Source organism: Bactrocera oleae, chromosome 6 (assembly GCF_042242935.1).
Source record: "Bactrocera oleae isolate idBacOlea1 chromosome 6, idBacOlea1, whole genome shotgun sequence".
NCBI lineage: Eukaryota > Metazoa > Arthropoda > Insecta > Diptera > Tephritidae > Bactrocera > Bactrocera oleae.
The window spans coordinates 68,395,572-68,422,188 of NC_091540.1; the positions used below are offsets into that span (position 1 = coordinate 68,395,572).

The following is a 26,617-nucleotide window of genomic DNA, read 5'->3' on the forward strand; positions in this document are numbered from 1 at the left end:
GCTTGAGCCGCAGACACAGACGCAACAGCAACAGTCAAGTCCAAGTTCAAGTCTAAGAGCACAGAGCGCAACATTGTCGTTGTTGTTGAAAGATTTGTCTGCAGTGTGGAAAAGAAAGCGGCTCAAAACCAATTTCGACTCTCACCTGTGACGTGCGGAAGAGAATTATGTGCTTATGTGTGTGTATGTGGCTGCAGAGCGCGTAGTGGACATGCTCAGGTAGATTTCGTTTGTTCTCGGACAAACTCGGACACGCGTGAGCTGCGAGACTATTGTGTGTGGTACTTGACTGTCCAGTTGCACACCTGTTGCGGTTGCATTGAGCTGAGATTTAGTGATTTCAAAAAAAAGTGTAATAATGCAAGATGTAAACACCATCAAATATAGCAGTAAAGTAATATCAAACAGACCCTGTAGGGAAAATAATTATTTTTTAAGAAATTATGAAAATGACGAACTCAACAGAGTGTCCTCTTAGCTCGTTACACTTGACAAAGTAATGCTTCAACTTTTTTATTATAACCTCCTCATTCGACACTTTTTATCGCTTAATCGATAGATAGTGGATTTTTGTTATAACCGTTATCGGGGCACCTAAGTGTGGCTCACCAAATACTACGTTGACATTCGTTAAACCAACTTTTGAAAACAACGCTACCGGTGCGGCTAAAATTAGCCATCTATGAGAATGTTCTATACGATGATACATTATTCTTGCTATAGTGACGTCATCAGACTGGGAAAGATACTAAATTGCAGCCACCCGCGAAACAAGCACACAATCCTCAAGTGATCTACATATTTCTATTATTATCATGTATGACAACTTCATTGATCTCTCAAAGCGCGATCGTTAACAATTGACGATTTATTGCTATTGTGCCAACATTTAGGCGGATAAAAATGCGAAAATGAGTGCAACAATGACAAACAGGAGACATTGCAAAGGCGTGTGGCCTCAGGAATGTCAATGCCTAAATAGCTCTATTACTGTGGCTGTTGACTTGTGTGTGCATAATGATCTTCTGACATGCATACAATGCTCGCTTTGTGCCATGATCCCTAAGATCCTTCGGCAAATGCACTTACATACACACAGGCGCATAAGAGTATGTGCGCGTGTATGTGTATCGATCCCTCAACGGCGCAGTGCTAATAAATTTTGCTAATCATCTTGAGGCACTTCGGGGTATTCGACGTTTTTGGCAAACGAAGGTGCTGAAATCGATCGCAATCTGCTGATCTGCTGTCTTGTCACGTGGTCGTACATATGTACTTGTATGTATGCGTGTATGTAGGCATTAAAAGATCAGTGCTAAGCCAACAAGGAGTGCAAAAAGGATGTACCGTCGGCAAGGGGAGTGCTGTTATGTGTTCATTTGCTGTGAGTGATTGTTTGCTGAATTGGCAATTTTCTTCAGCGTTCTGTATGAGTGCGTGTGTGTGCAGATTATGCAAATCGAATTTAAATGCGATTTTAAGTGTTGTTCGCACACAATTTGCATTCGCACCATAATTTTTGCAAATATTAAAGTTTTTTTGTTTGCTTTTGCTCGAATGAAAGTATGCAAATTAGTTGGTCGTTTTTTTATGCATTTAATTCTCTTACCTCCGCAGCGTCTTTTGTTGTGTACGTGCTTATTACAAGATTAACGAGAATCCTAATGAATTCCTGACATGTTGTAAAACTTTTGCGTGAGAACTTCAAATATTTGCAGGATCGCCAAAAAATGATCTTCCAGCGAGCTGTTGCTCCTTTAATAAATGGATAAATTTGCACTCGTATATCCATATATTTCATTATGCAGGCTGCGTGGAGAACTTCATTAGTTGGTTTTTGGCAAGAGGAAACTTTTCGAGTAGCTTAAAGTATTATGTGCGAAATTGCATGCAAATTTCTTAACAACATAATATATGTTTACAATTATAAAAGATTTTAAGACGTAAGCGAGCTGTTTTTTACAACAGTTTTTTTTAGATAAGCACTTTTATGTACTTATACATATATGTATATAACTGTAATAAACCGCCAGAAACCGCGCCTTAGCACTCGGCAGTTCAGACTTTTCTTTATTCCATACCGCTGTTTTCCCGCCTTTCTCAAGTTATTACACAACGCGAATCATTTGAACATCAAAATTTATTCGAAAAGCAGCTACTCTTTTCAGGCACCTAATGTTAAACAACAGATGCAGCGATTCTTCAAAATGTCAAAAGTTCTCAGCCTTTAATAAAATACTCATAAAAAAGTAGAAAATTTTAATATAAAAAAAAATGATAAAGAAAAAAATTCGAAACTCATCTTCACACGCTTTTCTTACAAGCAATTTGAATAAATCGCCGTCGCCACGCTAGCGTAAATAAAATCCAAGACCAAAAGCAGCATTATCAAAGCAAAAAAAAAAAAACTTAATTCAAACAACACAACCGAAAGTGGTAAATAAGTGAAAAATCAAATAAAAAATTACGAAAAAAATACTCATATTTATCAAGTTAAGCGTTTACCTAGGCAAATAGATAAATGCCAGCGCCGGCAAGGATGCTCAGTGGCTGTCTAGGCGCTGGTGGTGGTGGCAGTCCTTTGCATATGTACGCCTGTATGTGTGTGTGCGTTTCGTCCTTAGGCGATTCTGTATGCAGATGAGTTTTTTGTCTGGTGCTTCTTCGCTCTACGCGTCCTTGTGTGTGTCCTTTCGTCGGTCTTCTTGCGCGCATTGTCTGATTTGATTAAACAAAAGGGTTTGATGTTGATGATCCGATTGCTGCTTGCATTGATGCTGTTTTGGCGGAGCGTCACATAAGTATTCTTATTTCTCATTTTTTCTACATTAGTTAAGGTATTTAGAAAAAAAAATGCTGAAACCCTTTCATTTTTAATATATTTTTTTAGATTTAAATTTTTTTTTTACAAAGCACGACATTTGATGCTATTTTTAATTTCACTTTCTCGTGAGAACTTTTCAGTTCCTTGTGAAGCTACGCTTTTTTTCCTTTCAATATCAGCTAATAAAAGGGAAAATAAAATGAAGAAAACAGTTTTTATAAATTTTTGTTTGCTACGAAATTGTTGGATATGCATTTTCGTGTCGGATTTGAATATTTGAATATTTAGTTGTATTAATAAAAAAATTAAGTCGATAAAATTTGGAGTTGCAGTGTTGTTCATAAGCTTCTCATTTAACAAACGGTATATTAATATCTGTATTGCCTTTACGTTCCGGTAGATAAAATCATCACTTGTACGGAGAGGTTAATACAAGCTTTTCGACACTGATTGTGCTAATTAAGCTAAGTTCAGCAATGTGCAATTATTTGACAAGAATGATGGGGATCTCAGAAGGGAAGCGAAATGCGAAACATTTTTAGCAGTTGTAAATATTCTCTGTTCCTTTTTTCGTCTTTGAGTTCCCAAACTTATATGTTCTTCTGTCAAACCTACTTTAGAAAGAGAAACAAGACAATTAAATTGTCGTAAATTTTAATTTTATTAATTTTGATTCACCGTTAGTCAGTATTTTCTGAATAAAGGTATGTTCTTTTGAAACAAAATACTTAATAAGTAGAAATTGAGAGCTCAATTTGACTTAAAATTTTTATGAGAAACTGAAACATTTTTCCAGTAGCTGAATTTTTGGAAGAACAGCTGCTCAATGACAAGTAATTGAAGTTTTGACTACAAAATTGGGAAAAAGAAAGGTGAGTAAATTTGTTATGTTTATAAAACTGTAATGTAACAGTTTAAATATTAATGTAAGTTTCTTTTAGATATTTGTAAAAAAGCCTTCGATATTCTCACAATGTTAACTAAAAAAATTGATATAATAATTGGATGATGGGCTCAGCGTCGCTCACTTTTAGGTGAAATCTTATACGTCACCAACTGTTCGACCAATTTCAACCAAATTTAGTTCATTAAATCTCTTTGATATTCTTATATTATATAAATCAAGCTCCAATGAAGATATCGGAATAAAACTTTGATAATTTATGTCCATGTACTAATTTTCTTTCTAAACAAGAATACTCGTATTAAATACCTATTCGGATCCTTGCTGTCTCAGACACACACTTTCTTAGTCCCTTTAAGGTATGTGCAGCCTGAGTATTACCTCGTTTTTTTGCCAAAATCATTCCCTTAATTTATTTCGTAAATCTACTTACCTCTCATTTGCATAGAGTTGTACATGCTGAAATATACAAATCTTAAAAATTTACTTAACGGTATGTAAGAGTAAGAGGGTTGAAAGTGCACGTGTTTATCATTTCTTATGTCCTACAAGTTGACATAACCTAAGATCTCTCTTTTTTTATTGGTGGTGTCATACTTGGAGTGACGATACTGAATTAATTCAAAGGGGTTTTCCTTTCAAGCAGATTTGCATAATGTCGTGTATGTGTGCGAGGACATTAGTTGCCCCAAACGATCACTGCAGGGCTAACGATAAGCGCGGTTATAGGAACATACTGCCATTCAACTCTGTACAAAGGTGGTATAATCAATATTTTTAGTAATTAATTATCAAATGTGATTGATGAAGAAAGCAAATAATGACAGTGAAAGCATGTAAATGTAAAAGCATGCAGTCTACTTATACACATATACACCCTCTTAGTATTATACCAGTTAGAAATAATATGTTAATATATTATAAATATAATTACATATTTATAATATTAATAACAAGAAATTTTTAGAATAGATTTTTTGTAATATTTTTTTTTTTACATACAGTTACTGACAACAGAATAAAATCAAAATTGTATGCTCAACTATTTCCAAAAAAAAAGTGTTACCACAGTTCTTAAGAAGAAACAATTATTTTTTATAGATAATAAAATTTGGCTTTTGAAATGTTTAAATTCTTAAATTTTTGTATTATCAGCAGTCAACATTTAAAGGAGCTGTCAGGAGCTGCAATTGACAATAAAATAGAATCATGGAACCAAAACTCGTAAATTGTAGATTATTAAAACTAAAAATGCATATAAGTTAGAATTATGTTGCAAAACCTTTATTTGCGAATACGGCAACGATAATACTAGTGCTATAGGGGAAGTTTTCCCATAGTTCCTAATTATTACGTGGTTTAATGGGTACCGACTTTTTCTTTACAATCTTACACAGGTTTTCTGTAGGATTGTAGGAACATCTTCTAAAATACTAAGCTAGTGGCAATGGTCCATGATTTCCCGAATCCAAAACAGCGGTCCAACTCCGTACGACGAAAAACAACCCCATATCATTATATTACCACCTCCGTGTTTCAAAGTTTTTGTCGTCCATCGGGGATTCAACATTTTTTGGACATCGAACCTAAACTTTTTCATCGCTACCTACCATATTTAATTTAGATTCATCAGACCAAACGATCTTACGCCACTGTTTTTGCATTTTCTTCAACGCTTTAATTGGTATGCGCTGTAGCAAAAGCAATCCGATTTTCTTCTGTCTTTTTTTGTCAACATTGGAACTTTCCGGGCAACCTTCTGAAGAGATTATTTTCTACAAGGCGACGGGCAACAGTTTTCGAAGCAATTTCTACACCCAATTCTCTTTGGATACCTACAGAGAACTTTAAATAGAAATTCATTTCTTGATGTTTTTATTCCTCGGTTCTATGTTTTTGTCATGACAACAAAAGCATACTTTTATTTAATTTAAACACAAAGTTAATAGTAAAATGTAACAGAGCTACTGTAATGGTGTTATTGTTGGTGAATATTGTTGACAAAACGTATCAAAAATTTATTGGACAATTAATAAAGATTGTTAATTATTTTTGAACCATCTAATTGATTTATTTATTGTCAGTAACTGAAGATATTACATATTCATACATAATTTTTAATTATCTTTTTTTCCCGTTATTATTCATTTGAACTCAAATTCCTTCACTTCCGGTTATTTATTGAGCGTAATCCACCATAGTTTACCACGATATGAAAATTCCACAACTTCTGATTCTGGCAGCACCTTACAGTTGGCCGGCGAATGGCACTACTAACATTTGACAGGCTGATAACGTAATTGAGTGGAACAAAAATATAGCAAATAAAAACAACAAAAAAGACACGTAAGTGAATAGAGCGTCTACGTTGTTTGCATCACGAAAACATCAAAATATTGGCTAACAAAAAATTATTTACCAACGGATCTTGAATTGCATCAGTTTGCTGCGCGTGTGAATATTACGAAATTCATACATATATACGAAAATAATTAAATGAAAAGTTCCAATTCTCACATTTACAAAACGTGAAGTGAAACAATTTCTAAAACAAGATAATAGTGACTGGTGCATTTGAACTTTCACTGAAAGTTGTTTACGATTTTATAAGGGAACAACGAGGGGCGGAGACGACTACTGTTTGGTGAATGCTGTAAGGTATTTGCAAATAAGTATACCGTACAAATTGCAAAATAATTTAATAGGCAAGTAAAAGGTCACCTGTAAAGGTGAGCGAATACGGCAGACTAATGGCTACAAAGCGATTGATACGCGATGGAGCGTGGTACTTAACGCTGACGCTGTGCTTTATACTGTGGGTGCGTCATAGTAGTGGATACTTTACCGCCTACGATGAGTTGGATGCAAGTAAAAACTGCTTCTGTGAGGTTTGTCCATTAAAAATAGTTTAATTTAACTTTTTCGTTTTGCTAATTAAATTTTACTCAACAGTTGAAGGGCTCAATAAACGATTGCAGTTGCACCGTAGACACTGTGGATCATTTTAATAACATCAAGATTTATCCACGTCTCAAATCGCTGTTGGTGAAAAACTTTTTCCGTTTTTATAAAGTAAATTTGAAAAATACGTGTCCTTTCTGGCCGGATGATAGCAAATGTGCCATACGCTTCTGTCAAGTGCAAAATTGTGATGAACAACATATACCCAAAGGTTTAATTGAGACCAATGAAAATACAAAATCTCCAGCTTTTAAGGTGGGCGTAATGTGCTGTGTGCTATTTATATTCATTAATAGTTAAATCTGTTACATACATGTGTTAATTATAAGCCAACTCAGCGTTACAGGCTTATCTAATTACTGTGGATTTGTTGAAAATTGTTAATGCCACGTAACGCAAAGTAATCGTGTGTCATTAGTAGTTATTATAAGTTTGTACAAAAACAATGCGCTTTCGTTTCGTTTACGCGTTATCAATTCTTGCAGTAACTCGGTTATTTACTTTATGCTATAGAGGTCCGATCTGTACGATTTCTTCGGAGATTTATTTTTAACGTTTTTTTCTGGATGTTGCAAACTTCGTGGCAAACTTAATAAAACCTCTTCAGGGTATAAAATATTATATAATTGGGGGCGGAATTCTTTGTTTATCTGAGCTAAAACAATGTGGTTATATTTCTAATGAAATCTGTGATTTTATTAAGGTCATATCATTCCTATATACTTATGTAGTATTATTCTTATCTTACTAACATCCCGTCTACGTATATTAATAAATTTTCTAATGAAAACATATTATTTTTATTGAACAGTACACCAAAGAGGCACACTCGTCGGAATGCTCTGAAGCCGAGGATTACAATAGCGTTTTGAGTTATTTGGACACAAGTCTTAGCGATCAGGCGCATCGTGAGTTTGAGCGTTGGGCAAAGCACGATGAAGCGGAGGAAGATTTTTGTATTTTAAAGGATGAAAACAATGGTTCTCAGTATGTAGATTTACTGATAAACCCCGAACGTTATACGGGCTACAGAGGTGAATCCGCTCATCGCATATGGCGTAGCATTTATATGGAGAACTGTTTTGGACGTAAAAACGAATCAAAATCACTCTCGGATTTCATACCACAACTTGATTTAAATGATGTATGCTTGGAGCAACGCGCCTTTTATCGCATTATTTCGGGTCTACATACAAGCATCAATATACATTTATCAGCCAAATATTTGCTATCTGAATCGAAAGATTTTCTGGATCCTCAAGGTATTTGGGGACCAAATGTAGAGGAGTTTAAACGACGTTTTAGTCCGGAGACAACAAATAGTGAAGGACCGCATTGGTTGCGAAATCTTTATTTCATATATTTGGTGGAATTGCGTGCATTAGCTAAAGCGGCGCCATATTTGCGGCGCGAGGAGTACTATACGGGTATTGCGGAGGAAGACGATGAAGTCAAATTGGCTATAAATGATTTACTATCTGTTATAGAGTAAGTAGGCGGTAGCATTTGCTTGCTGCTTTATATGTGTTTATGCTGTATGCAAATTTTCATTATATTTTATATCTTTGCCACAGATCATTTTCTTCACATTTCAATGAGAACGTGCTGTTTTCGAATGGCGTGACATCGCTTAAGTTCAAACATGAATACAAAGAAAAATTTCGAAATATTTCCCGAATAATGGATTGTGTGGGTTGTGATAAATGCCGACTATGGGGCAAACTGCAGGTATGTAATAAGCAGTAAAAAAGCACAAATTTATTTTTTCTGGAGATTCATAAATATTTATCGCAATAAGCATCATATGTTCCACCTAAGCTAGAATATCCTTCATAAATAAAAAAATTTTCCTACAAGAACCTGATTTTGATCGATCAGTTCGTTTGGCAGCTATATGCTATAGTGATCCGATGTGAAACATTTCTTCGAAGATTGTAGCGTCGCCTTGGACAATGATCTATACGAAATTTCGTGAAGATATTTTGTCAAATAAAAAAGTTCTCCATACAAGAGCAAAAATACCTTTTCCATAGATATTCGAAAATATTTATTTTCATTGCTAAAAACATATATTGCATTAAAAATTTACAGACTCAAGGCCTTGGTACAGCGCTGAAGATTCTCTACTCCGAAAAGTTGAATATGGCAACAGAGAGTGGTTTGTGGGAACGACCGCATATAGAGGAGAATCCGTTATTTAAACTCTCACGTACAGAAATTGTATCGCTATTCAACGCATTTGGACGGTAAGTACTGCCTTGTAACAGTATGAAATGATAGTGTAAGCATTACTTATTGTTTTTATTCTTCTTCTTCTTTATTAGACTTTCAAACAGCATTTTCGAGATGGAGAATTTTCGCAAAGTGCTACGGTAATAAATACACATGTGAAACAATTGCCGCTGCGCTTGTGTTTGTTAGATGATACAAAAGAGCAAAGCAAAACCAATTATCAATGTTGTACGCCTAGTATTTATTTAGCACATAGTTGATACCATAGAGGAGCTAACAAGCATTTTTCAACACTAACGCCGACCAATGGTTTCCCCCTTTTTACCTCATCAAAACATTGAAATTATATTAGTGTTGTAGATAATTCTTGAAGTAGCTAAAACTAAGTTTTTAAGTTTAAGTAAATTTATTTATTAAAATTGTTATTATTTAAAAAAATTTGTTACTTAAACACTTCCCATCAAACAGTGCAATCAGATGTTGGAAATTGAAGTGATCTATAAGAATGCATTATAGTTTTACAAGAAAATAATAAAAAATGCAAATCAACAACAATCATTTAATGTGGAAAATAGCTTTATGTATTATCTAAAGATTTTAAAATATTTATTATATGTGTATGCATAGTGTAATGCTCAAATATACCATAATTTATGTGATTTGTACATATGACAGGGATGGGTATTAAAGCGCATTAAAACAAAAACAAAAACAAAAACCATTTTCAATATTATTTTTGCTTGAAGGTTGAAAATAAATGCATAGAGTTGCATTGACGTCAATAAATGACAGCTCTAGTATAGAAGACAATTGTTTGCATTTATATGTTGCCTTTTCTATGTGCTGCGTTGTAAAGAAAATTTTATTTTTGTAATTTTATCACAATTTCTTACAATATTATTTATTAGAAATTTCGTTGAGTATGTTTTATATATAATTTTATAAACTATTTTGTATACCTTGAACAGGATTTATAAAGTTTTTCGCGAAGTTTGTAACACCCAAAAGTTCGGACGCTGTTATATATAAATATAAATGATCAGTGTGGCAAGTTTAGTCGATTTAGCCATGCTCGTCTGTATGTACACTATATTCGCGAGCGGGTCTCTCAATTTTTGAGATTTCGCTCCGAAATTTTACATTCGCCTTTTTCTTTTCCTGAACCTGCTCATTTATCGGAGACGCCGGTAGCATATAGCTGTCAAAAAAGCTGAACGATCAAAATCAATTTCCTGTATGGAATCTTTTTTATTTGACGATATATCTTCACGAAAATTGGTAATAATCTATGCGCCACAATCTCCAAATAAATTGCTCAGATCGGATCACTGTAGCATGTAACTGGTCGATCAAAATTAAGTTCTTATATGGAAACTTTTTTCATTTATGAAGCGTATTTTAGCTGCGATGCAACCGAAGTTAACGGTTTTCTTTTTTGTTTTTTATTTTCTTATTTAAATATTTATTTTTAACAACTAAGACCGGTATTTGCAATATCTCTCCAAAATATTCGAAAATTCTCCAAAATATTCGAAATTTCTCCAAAATATTCAAAATTCTCCGAAATATTCGAAATTTATACACCTTAACGCTTTAAAAGTTTTGTACCAAGAAAATTTCGTAAAAGTTGCTAAAGAATACCGAAAGTTGTTGCCACAACAACAAAGGCAAAGTATGGTCGTTTTGTTCCAAGTTATACAGCTACTATAGTAACTTGAGTCGTATTGTAATCGATTTAACAATAGCAGGACGCTACGGTTATATTAGTTACTTTGTAACAAACGTCAGATTTTGAAAGCACCGTTTAAGTTGGAAATTTGTTGTAGTAACGTTGTTTGCCGATCACCAGAATTTTAGTTCGAAATTTAATTTGAAATATTTGTCATTGAAAAAAAATTGTTTACTGCGTAAATTCAACCAAACCTAGTGTACGTCAACTAAAGCACTCTTCTTTGCATAAGAAAGATTTAATTTAGAAAAAGCGAAATGGTGCTACTCCAAGTTAAACGCGGCGACGAAAATCTGTTCATTTTCGAGACTAGCGTCGATGAGGATACCACCAATGTGATACGGGATATCACTGAGATTTATAACGGACGCTTGAAAGTCTATCGCGTTTGTTCGGAAATTGAGGAACTCATAGAACATGGCACCATGTTGCCAGCCGAAATGGTTGGTCTGACCGATGAACAAATTCTTGAGTTGAAATTGAAGGATATTTGGGCTGAGAAATGCATACCGGCTGGTGGTTTCGTTACGAATAAAGACCCACTAGGTCGTCGTAATGGACAGCAGCCGCAAGAAAAAATGCGTGAGATACTTAAGAAGGCAATGGAGGACGCCAAGAGCTTCATCGATAAGGTAAAAGTGCTAACTGTCATTCGCGGTTTCATTTAAATTAAATTTATGTTACCTCGATTGTTTTAGAAATTAGTGGCGGCGCGACAGTCGTTAAATTTGAAAAACGTTTCCGAGGCTTTGAATTTATTACGCGGCGCCATAACTATTGTTTATCCCATGCAATTGCCGCCGCACGATATCATACGTATGGAATTCAACAATACGGAGGATTTGAGCGGCACACAAGCCTCACGCGAAGTCATCGAACCAGTCAAGGCACAGTTGTGGTTCGCTGGCAAGCAAATTCTGCCCGATCAAAAACTATATAAATACGTCGGCAAAAATGATAAGACCAAAGTAAGTAGTGACGAATGAATGGTGCTGTATAATTAATCGGGTTTTTTATTATCGTGTTAATTAAGGTTGTGGTTAAAATAAATAAACAAGGCGAAGGACCACCCGGTCGGGAGGCTGTGCTCACGGAGGATATGCGTAAACGTATGATGGCCGAAGCTTACCGCAGACAGGAACAGTTGAAGGTAAGTGGTGTCCATACACCTCTTCATGCGTAAGATTTCGAAATTCATTAACTAGTTTCGTAATCACTCGTCCTGATAGAAAACATGTTCGAGATTTTTGGACTCAGTAGCCTTATTGCTCGAATGTTATGGAATTTCGAAAGCCATTTTAGTAAATATTATTTTTTACCTTTTGAGAATTATTCTTGTAGTATGAGTGTTGACGTTAGGTTCCGTTGTAGGGTTGATCTTCGCACCATATCTTAGATGTGAATCATCATACCCTTGTAGATCGACAAAGCTCTTTAAGTCTACCGGTGACCCGGCACCAAAACAAGTCGGATAGGAAATTAACTTGATGCTGTTGATAAAGAAACACAAACACTCCATGAGAAGTCTTGAGCGCGCTCAAGGCCAGTTTTTCACCTCTGCTATGGCTGTGAATGCGCATCTCTTTGAAGAAAGCGGCACCTCGGAGCAGTACGTCTACTGCTACCTTAATGCACTGCAGCGGACTGTTGGTCTAAAGCTAGAGTTCATAGAGAGCCTACTAAAGAAGACTTCTCTTCCTACCTTTCCCCTAAGCTTCGATCAATCCATAAAAAAGCTCACTGTACCGCTGAACTCATGATTTTATACAAATACATGTATATTTACTTATTAAGAGATATTTAATCGGTGAATTTATTTCTGTCACCCTTCCATAGAATACCATGTACGCTATTTTCAAACTAAATGAAATTCGCGAAATTCGTTTCTTTTGCCTTTTTATTTATTTCGCATTAGAACTATTTTAATCTATAATATTTAAGTAGCTAATTATTATGTAAAGATCTAAAAAAAGTGAGGACATAGCAAATACAGTTTACTACATTGTTTCAAGTAGAGGATCTTTGTTTGTAAGTACCTTAGTATATATGGGCTTATGAATAGCAGCGCTGAAACTGATTCTGTATACATATACACACATATATGTACAAACTTTTTTTTATTAACTTTTAAGTTAATAAGGTTCTTGATATTTCTATCAGAGCTTTTTAGGAAGTTTTTCTTTCAATATATTCAATGGAGTTGTAAACAAATTTTGATGAATGAAATACGTAGCAGGGAGTTGAATTGAAAGCGAATAACCAAGTATGTACACATGTACATGCGAGAGTTTAAATATGAAAATGTTTCAGACCGATATATCAGTAGGTATATATTTCCTTTTTTATGCGATTTTAAGCTTTCATCTCTGAGTTTTCTCTGATTTTTTGTTTTGGATGAAATTCAACAGAAATATAACGAATATGTTGCTCAAAATAACTCAAACTGTCTATGTGAACTTAAATTGATTTAGGGAGTTATATTCACTTGTCAATTTCCAAAAATCAATTGTTCTACATAGTTATATATCGAATGTATACATGTTATAACTGAAAATATTCTCCGAAGTTTGATGTTGGTTCGGCAAATATGTTCGGAGATAGTACTGTATTTGTAATAATTCTTTAACTTAGTTAATCGCCTTCCAAACCTTTAATCACATTTTTCTCGAAACACTGTCTTCAGAGTCGGTGTGTAAAATTTCTTCGAAACGACTATGGCGATTAATCTATTTTAATTTATGTACATAATCGTACCTCTAAAACCATGAGATAAGAAGACTTATGAGAGTGCTAAGAGTATGAGGAAAGTCGATGCTATTCATGATCTTACATCTAACACATAAGGCATACATAACAATAAAGTTATTTTGATTTTCAAATCAAATACATATAATAGCCTTACTCAAAATCTAACGAGTGTATAGTTTAATTTTTTTAGCTCATACATTTTCGGTGCATAAATGCTGCATAAAGTGCGTTTGTAGAAAGTGTAAATCATCAGTAATGTATAGTACATGTATATTTCTTAAATACCACAATAAATTTAATCGATAGCTACATACATAGTTACATAAAGTATAAATATGCTTATGTAAATAACTGATACATGCACTTCGCGTCACATACATAAATATATTCACAGTAAATAAGTTTCTAATTTATTAGTAAATCCACGCTCTTTGTATAATGCCGTAAATGTTTTTACTACAACTATTATATTTTGATATTACAAAGTACTAGTAGTTTTCCTCAAAGGTTTGTTTTTTAATATATTATATAAATTCAAAGTTTTTTTCTTTTTTCTGTTGTTGTGTATATTAAGAAGTATATTGAATTCCATAAAACAGACTGAGTGATTGTTGATTTTTGCATTAGCTTCGCGTTAACATTTGATTAAATGCACATAAATATCTACATACAAACATATAGCGCTAGTACGTGTATTTAGTAGTTCGATCGTAATTCGCTTGTAATTCCCGTTAATTTATTCATTTGCCGCTCTACTTTAGTAACTGAGCTGTGTATTAATTTTATACTCTATCAAATACTTGGTATCGTGCTTATTTTGTTGCCTAGGGCTGTGTTCACACAACACCATTGTACATGTTTATATGCTCACATACACAATACATACATATTTACACATGATGCGTTAGACTGGGTTTGCACACGCAGACTTTTGTAGCTCATTAGCGGAAATTTCTCTTCGGGTGTTGTGCATTGCATTCACGCGGACGAAACAAGTATAAAAACTCGAGTCGGTCAATTTTCTGAATTGCTTTTCATATCACATTCTCAAATTCTTGAACACTTTATTTACGCGGTGTACAAAAATATTTTTCATGAAAATTTTCGAACACTATGCAAATATTGATTTGAAACAGAGAGCAATTGCAACCTTGGAATAAATTTCAAAATGAAAAGGAATGCTAAATTGCGTAGCAGCAAACTGTTATGAACAAAAACAAAAAGTCCCTTCGTCGGCCCCTCGCCTGGAAAAACCAGTTTGGGCTACAAAAGTCTTCGTGTGTGAATACAGTTTACATATGCTTTTGATTAAGCCCAACGCTCTTTGTTGCTTAGGCTGAGCACATAGTGGAGCATAGAGTGGAGCAGCGTTGAACTTCCGAGTAGCTAAACGTGATGTTACCGCACATTTCTACTTGTTGTTAATCCTTGCTCTTTACTCCACCAAGTACTCAACCTTTGATATCATGAGTCATCATAATTAGTCAAAACTTTCTTAATATTGATATAATTATTTTTTATAATAAAGTAAATTACGAACAGTTGCTCTTCTTATTACAGTTTATATATTATTTTTGTATATACGTATATATAATATATATATATATATATATATTTTTTTAACTTAACATTTGATCTTTTATCTAGTGATCATTTTCCTTACTAATTTTCACTTCGGTGGTTTATAAGAAATGCATTTTCGATAGTATATATTTACCGGATTTTTTATGTTAGAAGAAATTTATTTCTAATATAAGGTAAAGCTTTTCAGATACAAATTTTTGTTTTTATGTTTAGAAAACTTGAAATATTATTCCTAGTATTTGCTAACATTAATTATTTTTGATTGCAGTTCCAAATTTTTGTGAACGTTGTTAGAAAATAACGTTTCAATGAACCCTGCTTAGTTACTCTAATTACCGTTTTGTTTTCCCATAAGAGGAGAAAATAGTTTAAAGACGCATTTGCAAAGTTATCGGAATAAAAATATATATTTACCTTACAATTTTACAGTTATAAAATATATTTGTATCAATATTGACATTTAAGATGTCAAAACTTAAGTAAAGAGTTATTTAAGATCTAAAGGGGCACACCTAGTGCGACTGCCTAAAAAATTAAATTTTTGGGAAATTAAAATTTTTTCAAAATTTTAGGGGTAAACTTATGTATACATATTTTAAGAATACATAGTAAAATATTTGAAGAAAAAAATGAATTATTTTTCGAGTTACTTTCAATCTCCGACGGCGCTAAAAAATTCCATTGCTGCAATGATTCTGGCCTATTCCGTGGATGAAACTTAAAAAATAATTCTCTACTAGAAGATATTGTAGGTACAATGACCTACGGTCATGCAATGAGGGCTTTTAAAAAAAGTTGATTTTTCCCAAAATGTTGGAAATGTCCAAAAACGTTTCGACTGTCAAAATTTAATTTTAGATCAAATAAAAAAACTGTTAGATTATTGTACGAAGAACTACAATTATTTTGAAGGGTATAACCTATCATAATATGAAAAAAATAAAAAATAAAAATTATGATTCAAAATTTCACACTAGGTGTGTCCTCTTAGAGCTACATAGTTGTATTGAAATATTTACTACTTTTCGCAGAGATCTATTCTGCTCCGATTAGTCTACAACTTGTTTGATTTATATATTCAAATTATTTTCGTTCAATATTGCAAAAGAAACACTCACTTATCTTCGTATTCACATATGCAAAACGCGAAACGTTTTTGAATACAGAGTTTTAATAAACATCAAGCTTATGTTATTCAAGATATTGTTTAGAAAAAAATGTTTTCAAAATAAGTACAAGTAGATTATATAATTTTTTGTTAGTAAATTTAAGTTTCTAGTACACTCTTCTTTTGGTTTTGGCCTAACAGTAAACTAAATACAAATATCTGTGTAAATACATAACCACATACATATTGCGAACATAAGTTTTACAATAATTTTTTGTTTTTTAATTCACTAAATATATTTTTCCCTTTTTGTTGTTGTATTTGTATTTCTTTTTCGTATAAGGCAGTCATTGTATTTTATGGTGTCTTCGTATAATCAAATGATCGTTAATTATGAAGCGATATTAAATACAAATGATGTCATCAACGCATTCTGCTGAATTTTTCGCGTTCCTTGTTTTAATAGATGGCGGCATGAATATTGTGTGTATGTAGTTGTGCATATTAGAATTTCCGCTTACATGTCAAATTATCGTTTAAAGCTCGACGAGTGGCTTTTCGGGCGCATCACATCTGGAAGCTTTTTCATCGTCGTAGGTACGATCACTGGTGCCCGATTCGGTGGCGGGACTTAACGGTATCAGTGATTTTGTACTACCGATCATCTCGTGTGTGTCGATGGGTGGTTCTTCCTAAAAATAATTATTACATTTAATATTATTTTAAGTTTAAACAGATGAAATACGCCTTTCAAGTAATTTTATTCTGTAGATTGGTTTTTTAAGGTAAGGTTGACTGTGTGTCTTTATGAAGTAACTTTGCTTAATTTTTTAATAATAATATATCGAGCAGCGATCTACCGCATTTTATGTGGGATTTCGGCTACCGGTTTTTTACAATTTGGATCTGTCAATGTCGATAACGTCGAAAATTTAACTAATATACACTATATACGGAAATCGTCGTGGTAGAAATATAGAAATATCTGCGGCTCTCAACATTTCTCGAGCAAAGACTGCAAATATACTTGATTAATTGAGGGCATTAATTAAATTATCAACGTGACGAGCTGATTCGATTTAGTCATGTCCGTCTTTCCGTGTAAATATACGCGAACTAGTCCCTCAGTCTTCTGAGATATCGATCTGAAAATTTCCACACGTCCTTTTATTCCCAAGAGTCTACTGATTTGTCGGAATCACCAATATCGGGCACTTAAGGATATGGCTGCATACAAATTAATCGATCCAAATCACGCTCTTGTATAGACAACTTTTTTTATTTGACAAGACATCTTCACGAAATTTGTCACGGATTATTGTCCAAGTTAACCGTGCAATCGTTCAGAACCGACCACTATAGGATATAGTTGCCATACAATGTAAGCGGTAAAAATCAAACTCTGTTTCTCCACTCAAGTTTAAGATTACGAATTTTTAAACATTTGCCTAGTCTAGATGCTTAGAAATTTAAAGTTTAATTTATCGTTGTATAACAGTCTGAGTTTAATTTTGTATTATTTTAAACTCTGCGCTTCAATTCACATTGTTTTACTTAAGTCTCAACCAGAACTACAGCAAAGTTAACGCATTAATCGAAAACCTCCAAATCGACTCACCTCGATATTTCTACGCCTAATATCCATATCGTCGTCCGTTTCGTATATTTGTGTACCCTGTTTGCGTTGCTTACCACGATAGTTATCTTCCAAGTCAGAGTCATCACCCGAGCAGACGCAGCGCATTTTGGCATCGTCACCAACCTTAGATGCGAATTTGAATAAATTACAAGTATTTAATCCGGTTACTTGTTATTTACTTGATAAGTAATAAATATGTATTTAATTCCGTTATTTAGTAATTACCTTGACCAATTTTGTTATTATGCAAAGTGAAATCGATGAAACCACAAACAAAACAATCGGCACAATTAGCGACACCAACAACTCACGATAGACCTTGTCCAAGTCATAGCGTGCCACCACAAATTCCACAGCTGGATCCTGTGTTTTGAAATATAATACTTTTGCCAATGAATTTAATCATCATAAATACATGAGTAGTAGTTTTAAATGGTATGTGCGTGCCGGAAAGCCAACTATTGAAGTTCAATCGGTTTCCCCCTTTACTCACACACTTAAACCACCACACATTTACGCACTATACGAGTAGTTTCATTTCATTTAATATTGTAGCTAAGAATTTGGCGCTCACCTTGTTGTAGTAACACTGATAGCGTGACTGTGCCGTGTTGTTATCGCCATCGTTGCCATAGCGTGCTACAAAATCCTTGCATTCGCCGCGCAATGTGTTTACGCATCCCTCCAAATTGATATATAACTTTTTCCACGTATAAATTGTCAGATTGGCTTGATTAGGTAGGAAACGCTGTTCCGGATCGACGGAATGTGTGCTATTCGCGTATATGCTCCAGAATTGTGTGAAATTCATGAATGGTTTTGGCAGTGTGCCTGATTCCAATATGGTGCCATTCAGGCAGTCCGTTGCGCTATTTATTAAAAAAAAAAGTTCTCAATTTATTATTTTTCTTCATAAATAATTTTGATAGTTTCACATACAATATCTTGTCGCCCTCTCGCTTCACCGTAGCGCAATTGGTCAGCAGTTGGCCATCTTCATCCTTCCAAATTTCGGTGGGTTCAATTTTTGCACCATGTTCGCTGCCGCGTGCCTCATTGAAGGCAACAGCGGTGTCGCAATCGGCGGTAATCACGGTGTCTTCCTAATAAAGAGAAATTTTATTTATTTTTGCAAAGCTGTTGTTTGCTACTAAGGCTAAGCACATATTAGAAGATATAAGAAGCAGAAGAAAAGAGACATTCAGAAGTGCACAAGACATATGCAGATCAAACAGTTTCAAGAAAGTTTTTCTAGCAGTATGTTGTAGGATTACACCCCAAAACTATCTAAATATTAACAAATGAAGAGGTTCCGAGAAACAACATTACCTAAACGGTAAATTTCACAAAAAAGTTCAAAGTTACCCTTGGCAGAATGACCGATTGGAATAACTTCATGTTTGAGCTAAGGGAGCACTATTAAGTGGTACACTGACTGCTCGAAAACAACGCAAGGCAGGTATCACAGGACTGGGTACAAAACTTTCCATACCTATTTTTCCGAGCATTTTTAATGCAGAACCTTTGCTTTTAAAAGATTTATTATGTTTTTTAGACGATTCATTCGGTATATGCTCTCTTATTTTCGATCGTAATTTATTCTGAAATTCCAGTAAAAATTCTCTCGTTTCGAATAACCTCTACAAACAGTTCGGGTAATCATAAGTTTTGTTGAGAAATTAAAATACATTACCGTTAATCATATATGTACTTACATGCATCAACAGTACATTGATCGATGTCGTTGTAATCTTTGTGCAGTAACGATCGCATGTGAATGGTTTCTTGATCTTCGTACAATGTACTCCGTGACACTCGAAAAATCCATTCAATTTTGTATTGTCTTTTGCTGAGTTAATGGTTGGACCATCGGGTTTGTGATGGCACAAAAAGAATTCGGACATGTTTTTGCAGTGACCTTTTATAAAATGAAAAAAAAAATATTTTTAAATATGAATTTGATTATGTTAGTGTGTAATTTTAAAGAATTAACATATATTCTGGGTTTCTGTACATGTATATGACTTTCTTACCATTGGAGCAGTTGAAGACGCCACGAATATTATTACAAACTGTACCATTATTGCAGTTGAATTTATTCAAACGATTCATGTCGATCTGTTTAGGAATTATACAAATTATTGTATTTATTAATTTAGTAAAATTGTTCAATAACTAATTAAAATTAGTCTAAATATGGAAAAAGTGTAAATATAGTGGTTCAGTTCTTATATTTACACAGTTCTAATACTTTTAATATAGGAAGTTTCGAAATTAATCTCTAAAAGGATGTTTGTACATAAGCACGTAAAATGATAAGCTCTTCTAAGCTAATTTGTGTACAAAATCTAATAAATATTTCCGGATACAACTGCTACCCCAATACCGTTTGAAGGTATCAATATTCGACTTTTGACCTTCCTTGAACCCCATTTTTATCAAATTCAAATCAAATTTACCTTCATAAATTATTTATTATAAATGTCGTCACAATTTAGTCATTTAATTGTCATCTTAGGCGTAACTTGAAATTTATACCCTCACTATTGAAACTTTTTTGGCGTAAAGGGAGGACTAATGTTATTTTTTTCAAGAGCATTGCAATTAAATGAACCATCGGAAGCACAAGAGTCTCCAAATTGAACGAAATGTTTGTTAACTTTCCTTGATGACGTCAAATAGACACACAAATTCATCGAATCCGTTCTACGTAAATACCCAACTGTCATCCATTTCCGGCACTATATGAGTTCATATATACAAACAAGTACAAATATATGCGTGTGTACGGAAATAGCCATCAATGGCATCGATGAATACTCGAAAACCACTTTTTAGCACTTGGGTATATGTCAAAACTGTGCACGTGTCAAAAGCAAACACATATAAACACTCACATACAGACATATATCTCCACTCTCTCACAATCTCACACTCTAGTGTCTATTTTGTCCACTTATCCAAAAAAAAAGTAGCCAAATTGAATTTTCTGCACTTACCATGGCACATGATGTATTGGCGATTCGCGTGCAATTATTGAGTTGAATATCGGTACCGTTACGTCGCACCACCGAATGTATTTGTGGACAAAACCCACTTGTGCGCGTCAGACACCATTCGCCACATGAGGCCCACGGGCAGTTATTGGGCATTTGGCGATCGACCGTTTGGCACATAACGGGGTCGAGTTCGAAACCGGATTTGAATGCTCTGCAAGTTAAATATGATGTTAAAAGTGACTGATTAGATTAGAAAAATAATTATTACGTTTAAATCACACTGTGCGAAAAATCGTATATATGTATGTACGTATATTTATGTAGAAGAAAAATAAATTTGGTAGAAGTTTGAAAGGCAATCACATTCAGAAATATGTAATTTTTTTTTTTTGTAAAGCGAGAGAATAGATTTTAAGAAGATGTCTGAAAGTATAGCGTAAAAAATATTTAATGTACTCGTTTGAGAATAGATTATATTCAAAAATAAAACCTTTAAATGCCATGAACAATAAAAAACCCGTAAGGAAGACCTGAGTTCGAATATAACCGAATATTTCGACTCTTGCAACTTGCAAGGATCAGAACCGGGGAAATATCTTCAGGTGTTGGCAAAAATGTAGCGAAAGGGTTCAACTTTATTGTTCGATGAAATGGTGAATGGATTACAATCAAATTCGATAACATATTAACTTATTTTGAAGGTCATTGACTCACTTTGTGTTGTTACTATATTTTACTTCCTGTCAGCGAAAATTATACCAAAAACATTGTGGGCATAGAAATGGAAGGGCTGATATTATTTCAAGCAATTTTATAAATATATAAATATAAACATATACATATAGCAAAGTCAGCCGGACGTTTCAAAATCATGAATATCAGATATATGGGGGCTAAGGCAAGTTTTCGCCCCATTTTATCCATTTTGGGCACAAAGATACACTGTTATTTGCTTTCTTAATTTCGTTAAATAAATTTCGGTTTGGTCATGTGTCATTAAAATGCCTTCCTAAGCTTGGCAACTGCGATGAATTCAATCAGTAGTCCGCATGATATCTGTCTATCGGCCTGTGTCCAGCAGAACATATTTAAGGAAGCGTCAAACATGGACACCAACAAAGAGATATCATATTTAACAGTTTTTCTTCGATAAAGCCATAAACATAAGCCGGGCGGGAGAGGATGTGAATAGTGTTTGTGGTTCTGATATTGCGTAATCACGCGCTGTTTTGGTTTTGTCGATTCCGTTCCGGGAAGGCAAATGATCTGGAAGGCAAATGACCGAAAATAATAGAAATCTTCAGCTGCGACCATCAAGCACTACTTCGATTGCTTAGCCACTAAACAAAGTACAAAAACCATTTGGAACTAGTTAAATAGGGTTCGATACAAAAAAAAACTCGGTGTATGGGTGCCATAATAAAACCTGATGAACCGAAATTCTGCAAATCTAGCTGCTGAATCGCAACAAAGGCGATCCACTGGTGATAAAAAGTGAGTCACTTTCGCCTTAATCTAGTCATGTTTGAATCCCGGGAAGCCAGCGCAAACACTGGCCAAGCCAGGATTGAAGGTCAGAAAGGTTTTGCTATATGTTTGATATGATAGGCTGGAAATCATTAACTATGAGCTACTTCCGTACGGCCAAACTCTTAGTTCGCCTCTGCACTGTCAACACTTGGAGCGCTCAGAAGCGACCAATGGGCGAGAAATGGTGTTTCATCAAAACAATGCCAGGCCACGCACATCGATATTGACTCTCCAGAAACTTCGACAGCTTGGTTGCGAGTTTCTTGTGCTTCCCTCTTATAGTCCAGACCTGGAACCAAGTGCCTATTATCTGTTCCTGGCTATGGCGAATGATTTTGCTGGTGAAAAATTCGATGGAGGCGAAAGTTTTTGTGAGAGTGTCATTTTGAAGCTAAATCGAATAATTCTAAATAACCTAAGCAAAACCTTCAGTTTTGTGCAATAATAATGAATTCCTATCTACTAGCCCTTATAACAGATATATTTGTGTATATTGTTAATATCGAAAAACTAATTTTATTTATGTATTTTTGTAATCAACCGTTAAGTATATTCAAATCAATGCAATCCTAAAAATGGAATTATTTTTAATATGGAAATCGGCTTCAAATGTTCCACTGGGACTTCGAAATAAAAAAAAATTGATAAATTTCGGATCCAATCAATGAAACATAGTTATTTCTAAGACGCGTTGAAAATGCTTTAATTTGGCAAAAAAAAATGGTTAGCAAACCACTCATTACGATTATTTGACTTACACAATGATAAAAATATTTGTAAATATATACATACATATATACATATATGGTACATATAAGAATGGATTCAATAAGAAGTTGCGTACGTGCGACGCCACACGCTGTCGCATTGCAAGCAATTACTACTGATTACTCACTTAAGTGACGGCGAATAGATGGCAACGCTCAGGTAAACGATGGACACACAGGACAAGACCATGGTCAATTGGCAGAGGCAAATGGCGCGACAGATGCGCTTATCCTGTTCCGGTATGAGACGCGGCTTATCTTTGCGGCGACCCATGTGTAGGCTGTGGCGTAAGCGTTGATATTACACACTGTATACGTAGGTGGGCTGTAGGGGCAGTTCGCGTAGTCGATAAGGTGGGTTCTTAATTGCTATATGCGTTAGTCGCCGATTGGGTTACTCACGCTGGTTAAATGTGTATTTATTTACTTATGTATGTTATGCGCTTGTATGTAGGTGGCTGCGTTGTCGTCTTATGACGATTTCTTTGTATAAATATTTATGAATCGTTATTGTTGTTGTTATTATTATTATTGTGACTCACAGGTGGCCTTTCACATTGACTTTGTGTGTAGCCAATATTTTTTATATATATTATTTTTGTTTGTATGTGTGCTGTCTGCCTTTGGCCGACTATTCACTATTAAATGATTGCTATAACAGGCTTTTACTATATAAATATGTTCATATATATTACTTTATTTATATTATTTTTTACTAAATGCACATTATTCCCTGCTTTACAGCATCTTTTTGCTTTTCGCTTGTAAAATTTCTGTTTTGTTACTTGTTGATGTCATTTACAAACACTCACACACTTGGACAATTAGTCAGCAGCATTTTTTAAATTTTCACCAAACACAGATACATAGAAATAGAATGCATACACAAATGCATAATTAAAATTCTAATTAAATTTCTTTCATATAAATGCCAAATTTAGTCCTTCGATGAGTTTATGTTGTGTGGTGAGGCCACCAAACTTCAACCACACATACGCACACACGCTGGCACACAGACCCAGGTAGGCACAACCCAATTGGCGGACTGACTGCCTAACTGTTTGGCTCGCTGCTCAGTTTCTGTGCTATTTATTTATGTATGGCAACGCGTATTACTTCCTACTCCACGAAGTTGGTGGGGGCTGTGTTTGTATGTAGGTAGTGTAGGTGGGTAGGTGAAGCGAGCGAAATATTTGGAGTATGTAAATTTCTTTCAACTAGCGTCTGAGTTTTTGACACGATTTAATTTCTTTTCTGTTGCAAACACGCACATATTCATACAAACACATATAAACGTTTATTTAAGCACTGCTATTGCATGCTTATTAACATCATCATTTCGTACTGCTCGCTTTTTAACGAAATGCGCCACTTATATTTGTATTATACTTTCATTTATTTCTAATTCCTTTGCATTTCCCTCGCAATCGCACGAATCCACAAGTATTTGCACCATTAATGAATATACAGTTAGTTGAGTGTGGGGTGATTTAATTCAACATTAATTTTTTGTTGGTTCTTCGTTTGACTCGGCTAAAGGTATGTTTGTTGTGCTCGCGTTCTGAGTCGGTTGAGGAAAATGGCAGCGCGCCGTTCTCGCACACAACCGCTTTCGACGAGTATCTAAATGAGACTAAACGCTCGTAATTCTGGCTTCAACGAGCACGTTTGGTTATCAGCTGCAGAAGGACACACACTTTCTAAAATATGCGCTCACTTTTCAGTGTTTCGGTGTGTGTGTGTGCTTGAGCGCGCGCTTTCGCTGACTAGCAAAGGCAAAAGCAAAAGCTTCGTCCGCAAAGCTCACAATGTCATTAACATTGCCAGCGTTGCCTATAAAAATAGCAAAAAGGAAGTCGGTGCGAATGTGAGTGAGTTTTGTGAGTAAATGTGAGGTGGTAGAAATAGAAAAAGAAGTAATAGCATAATTGTCGTTACATTGAGCCTTAAAGTATACTGAGAGTAACTGAGAATATAATTGAAACATTACTATTTGTTGAAAAAAAGTATACTTTAGATTAAAAATGTTTGAAATTTAACAATTTGAATGCAAAAATATATTTCAAATACTATATTTGTGAATGATTTTCAAGTATTTAGGTATGCTCATAATATATCCGTGAGATTTATTAATAAATGAAAGCAAAAAAAAAAAAGCTTTTACTAATTTTAAAAGCTAAACAAAGTTATTAATATTAAATTCGTCTTCAAAAATCAAATTTAAAATTCAAATTTCGAAATTTTGCAACAAAGCTGTTTTCGGTAAAAGAATGACAAAAAAAAAACGCATATTTTAATTAACACATTTGTACTTCAATAAAGTCTGGAGGTGTTCTATATCCACTTTACTGTATGTGTATAAAAATATATAACAATACAAATTCATCATTAATAACCCTACAATATATATGAAAAGAATTCTATTGCAGTACATCATATAAGTTCTTAAAGTGTTAGGTCAGTCTAGAGCCCTAAAAAGACCTAGCAATGAGCAGGAACCGAATTTCTTAGTCTCAGGATAAGGAGATCATCTACCGCAGCACACAAATTACAGGTCCATTTTTGCGTCCTTGAATGCACCACAGCCTGTGCGACGTAAATTTTTTACTAAATGGCTGTGTTATACAAGAAGGCTCAATTTTTAATCGAAAAATTGGCAATACATTTTTTATAAAAGAAGTTGCAATAATATCAAAAAAAAATATAGAATAAAATGTATATGAAGTTATAGTTAAAATTTCAAGTGGATTAACACGTATCTCTCTCTGTGAGCACCGTATCTAAAGTGTGCCGTGAACCAAAAAAAAAAAATGATATTTTAAAAATCCTAGATTGACCTAACTTCTTAAGTCGGTTATGATAATTTTAACCTGCGTGATCACTATTGAGCTTCTTCTCTCGACATAAGAAGAGCAAATAGTTGTAAGAACCAAATTTTTAGAGTGATGAGTGAATGAGAATCACCGATTATGAATTTTTCTGTTAGTTGCACTCGAAAAATATTTGTTGGTGCCTATATCCCATTGCCTACTATAGTGCATATTCAGGCAACAAATTATTCATTATGAGGCAACCTTTTAATGGTTTAGTATACCACCCAATCGATTACGGGAAGTAGACAATCTGGCAATTAGGAGTAAATTGAAGTCTTGCAAACTATTTTAAATTTTACTCTTTCAGAACTTAACAAACTTAAATTGCGCTCTTTTATACATTCCCAAATTAGACTTTAAAAAATTCCACTCACTACTATTTGTGCGTAAAAATGGCAACACTACCGAAACGTATGCATATCCGCAGCAGGAGATTGTTTGATCAGTGTTGCGTCCACAGAGCGTACTGTTTGCATTTCTTGATACTTGAGAGGCGACGTCGTAGTAAGGTCAATACTGAATGTCAACAGCGTAAACAGGACTGGTCAACACTATTTGCTTGGTTATGATTGTGTTTCTTTTTGCTAGTTGTTGTTGTTGTAAGTTCACTTTTTGTACTCATAAAATAAACATTTCTATTACGTATACACTGAGGACGCATGTAAATTTCCTTTTTTAGCGCTAATAAACACTGCTCGAGTCGCTTGCAGCGTTGGCAG

General features: G+C 34.4%; 3 protein-coding genes and 1 long non-coding RNA gene across 4 annotated transcripts; 2 read left to right on the forward strand and 2 right to left on the reverse strand.

Moving 5' to 3' along the window:
• Positions 1-5,774: 5,774 nt before the first annotated feature.
• Positions 5,775-6,283, reverse strand: LOC118681147 (uncharacterized). Its single transcript, XR_004976834.2, has 2 exons — positions 6,148-6,283; positions 5,775-6,016 (listed from the first exon to the last, which is right to left on the reverse strand). It is a non-coding gene; the product is annotated as an uncharacterized lncRNA (long non-coding RNA).
• On the forward strand, positions 6,056-9,639 carry Ero1L (endoplasmic reticulum oxidoreductin-1-like protein). The gene is made up of 6 exons (XM_070111198.1): positions 6,056-6,616; positions 6,681-6,944; positions 7,501-8,177; positions 8,264-8,417; positions 8,781-8,935; positions 9,014-9,639. Exons 1-6 carry the CDS (start codon positions 6,479-6,481, stop codon positions 9,063-9,065), a joined length of 1,440 nt encoding a protein of 479 aa, XP_069967299.1. The 5' UTR covers positions 6,056-6,478; the 3' UTR covers positions 9,066-9,639.
• Positions 9,640-10,907: 1,268 nt separating this feature from the next.
• Positions 10,908-12,003, forward strand: LOC106624141 (cilia- and flagella-associated protein 298). Its single transcript, XM_070111979.1, has 4 exons — positions 10,908-11,282; positions 11,349-11,618; positions 11,684-11,800; positions 11,992-12,003. Exons 1-4 carry the CDS (start codon positions 10,908-10,910, stop codon positions 12,001-12,003), a joined length of 774 nt encoding a protein of 257 aa, XP_069968080.1.
• Positions 12,004-12,529: 526 nt separating this feature from the next.
• Positions 12,530-24,640, reverse strand: Teh4 (tipE homolog 4). Its single transcript, XM_036364467.2, has 9 exons — positions 23,154-24,640; positions 20,729-20,939; positions 19,763-19,847; positions 19,445-19,647; positions 18,669-18,832; positions 18,304-18,598; positions 17,955-18,092; positions 17,709-17,852; positions 12,530-16,782 (listed from the first exon to the last, which is right to left on the reverse strand). Exons 1-9 carry the CDS (start codon positions 23,297-23,299, stop codon positions 16,627-16,629), a joined length of 1,542 nt encoding a protein of 513 aa, XP_036220360.1. The 5' UTR covers positions 23,300-24,640; the 3' UTR covers positions 12,530-16,626.
• Between the last annotated feature and the right edge of the window lie 1,977 nt (positions 24,641-26,617).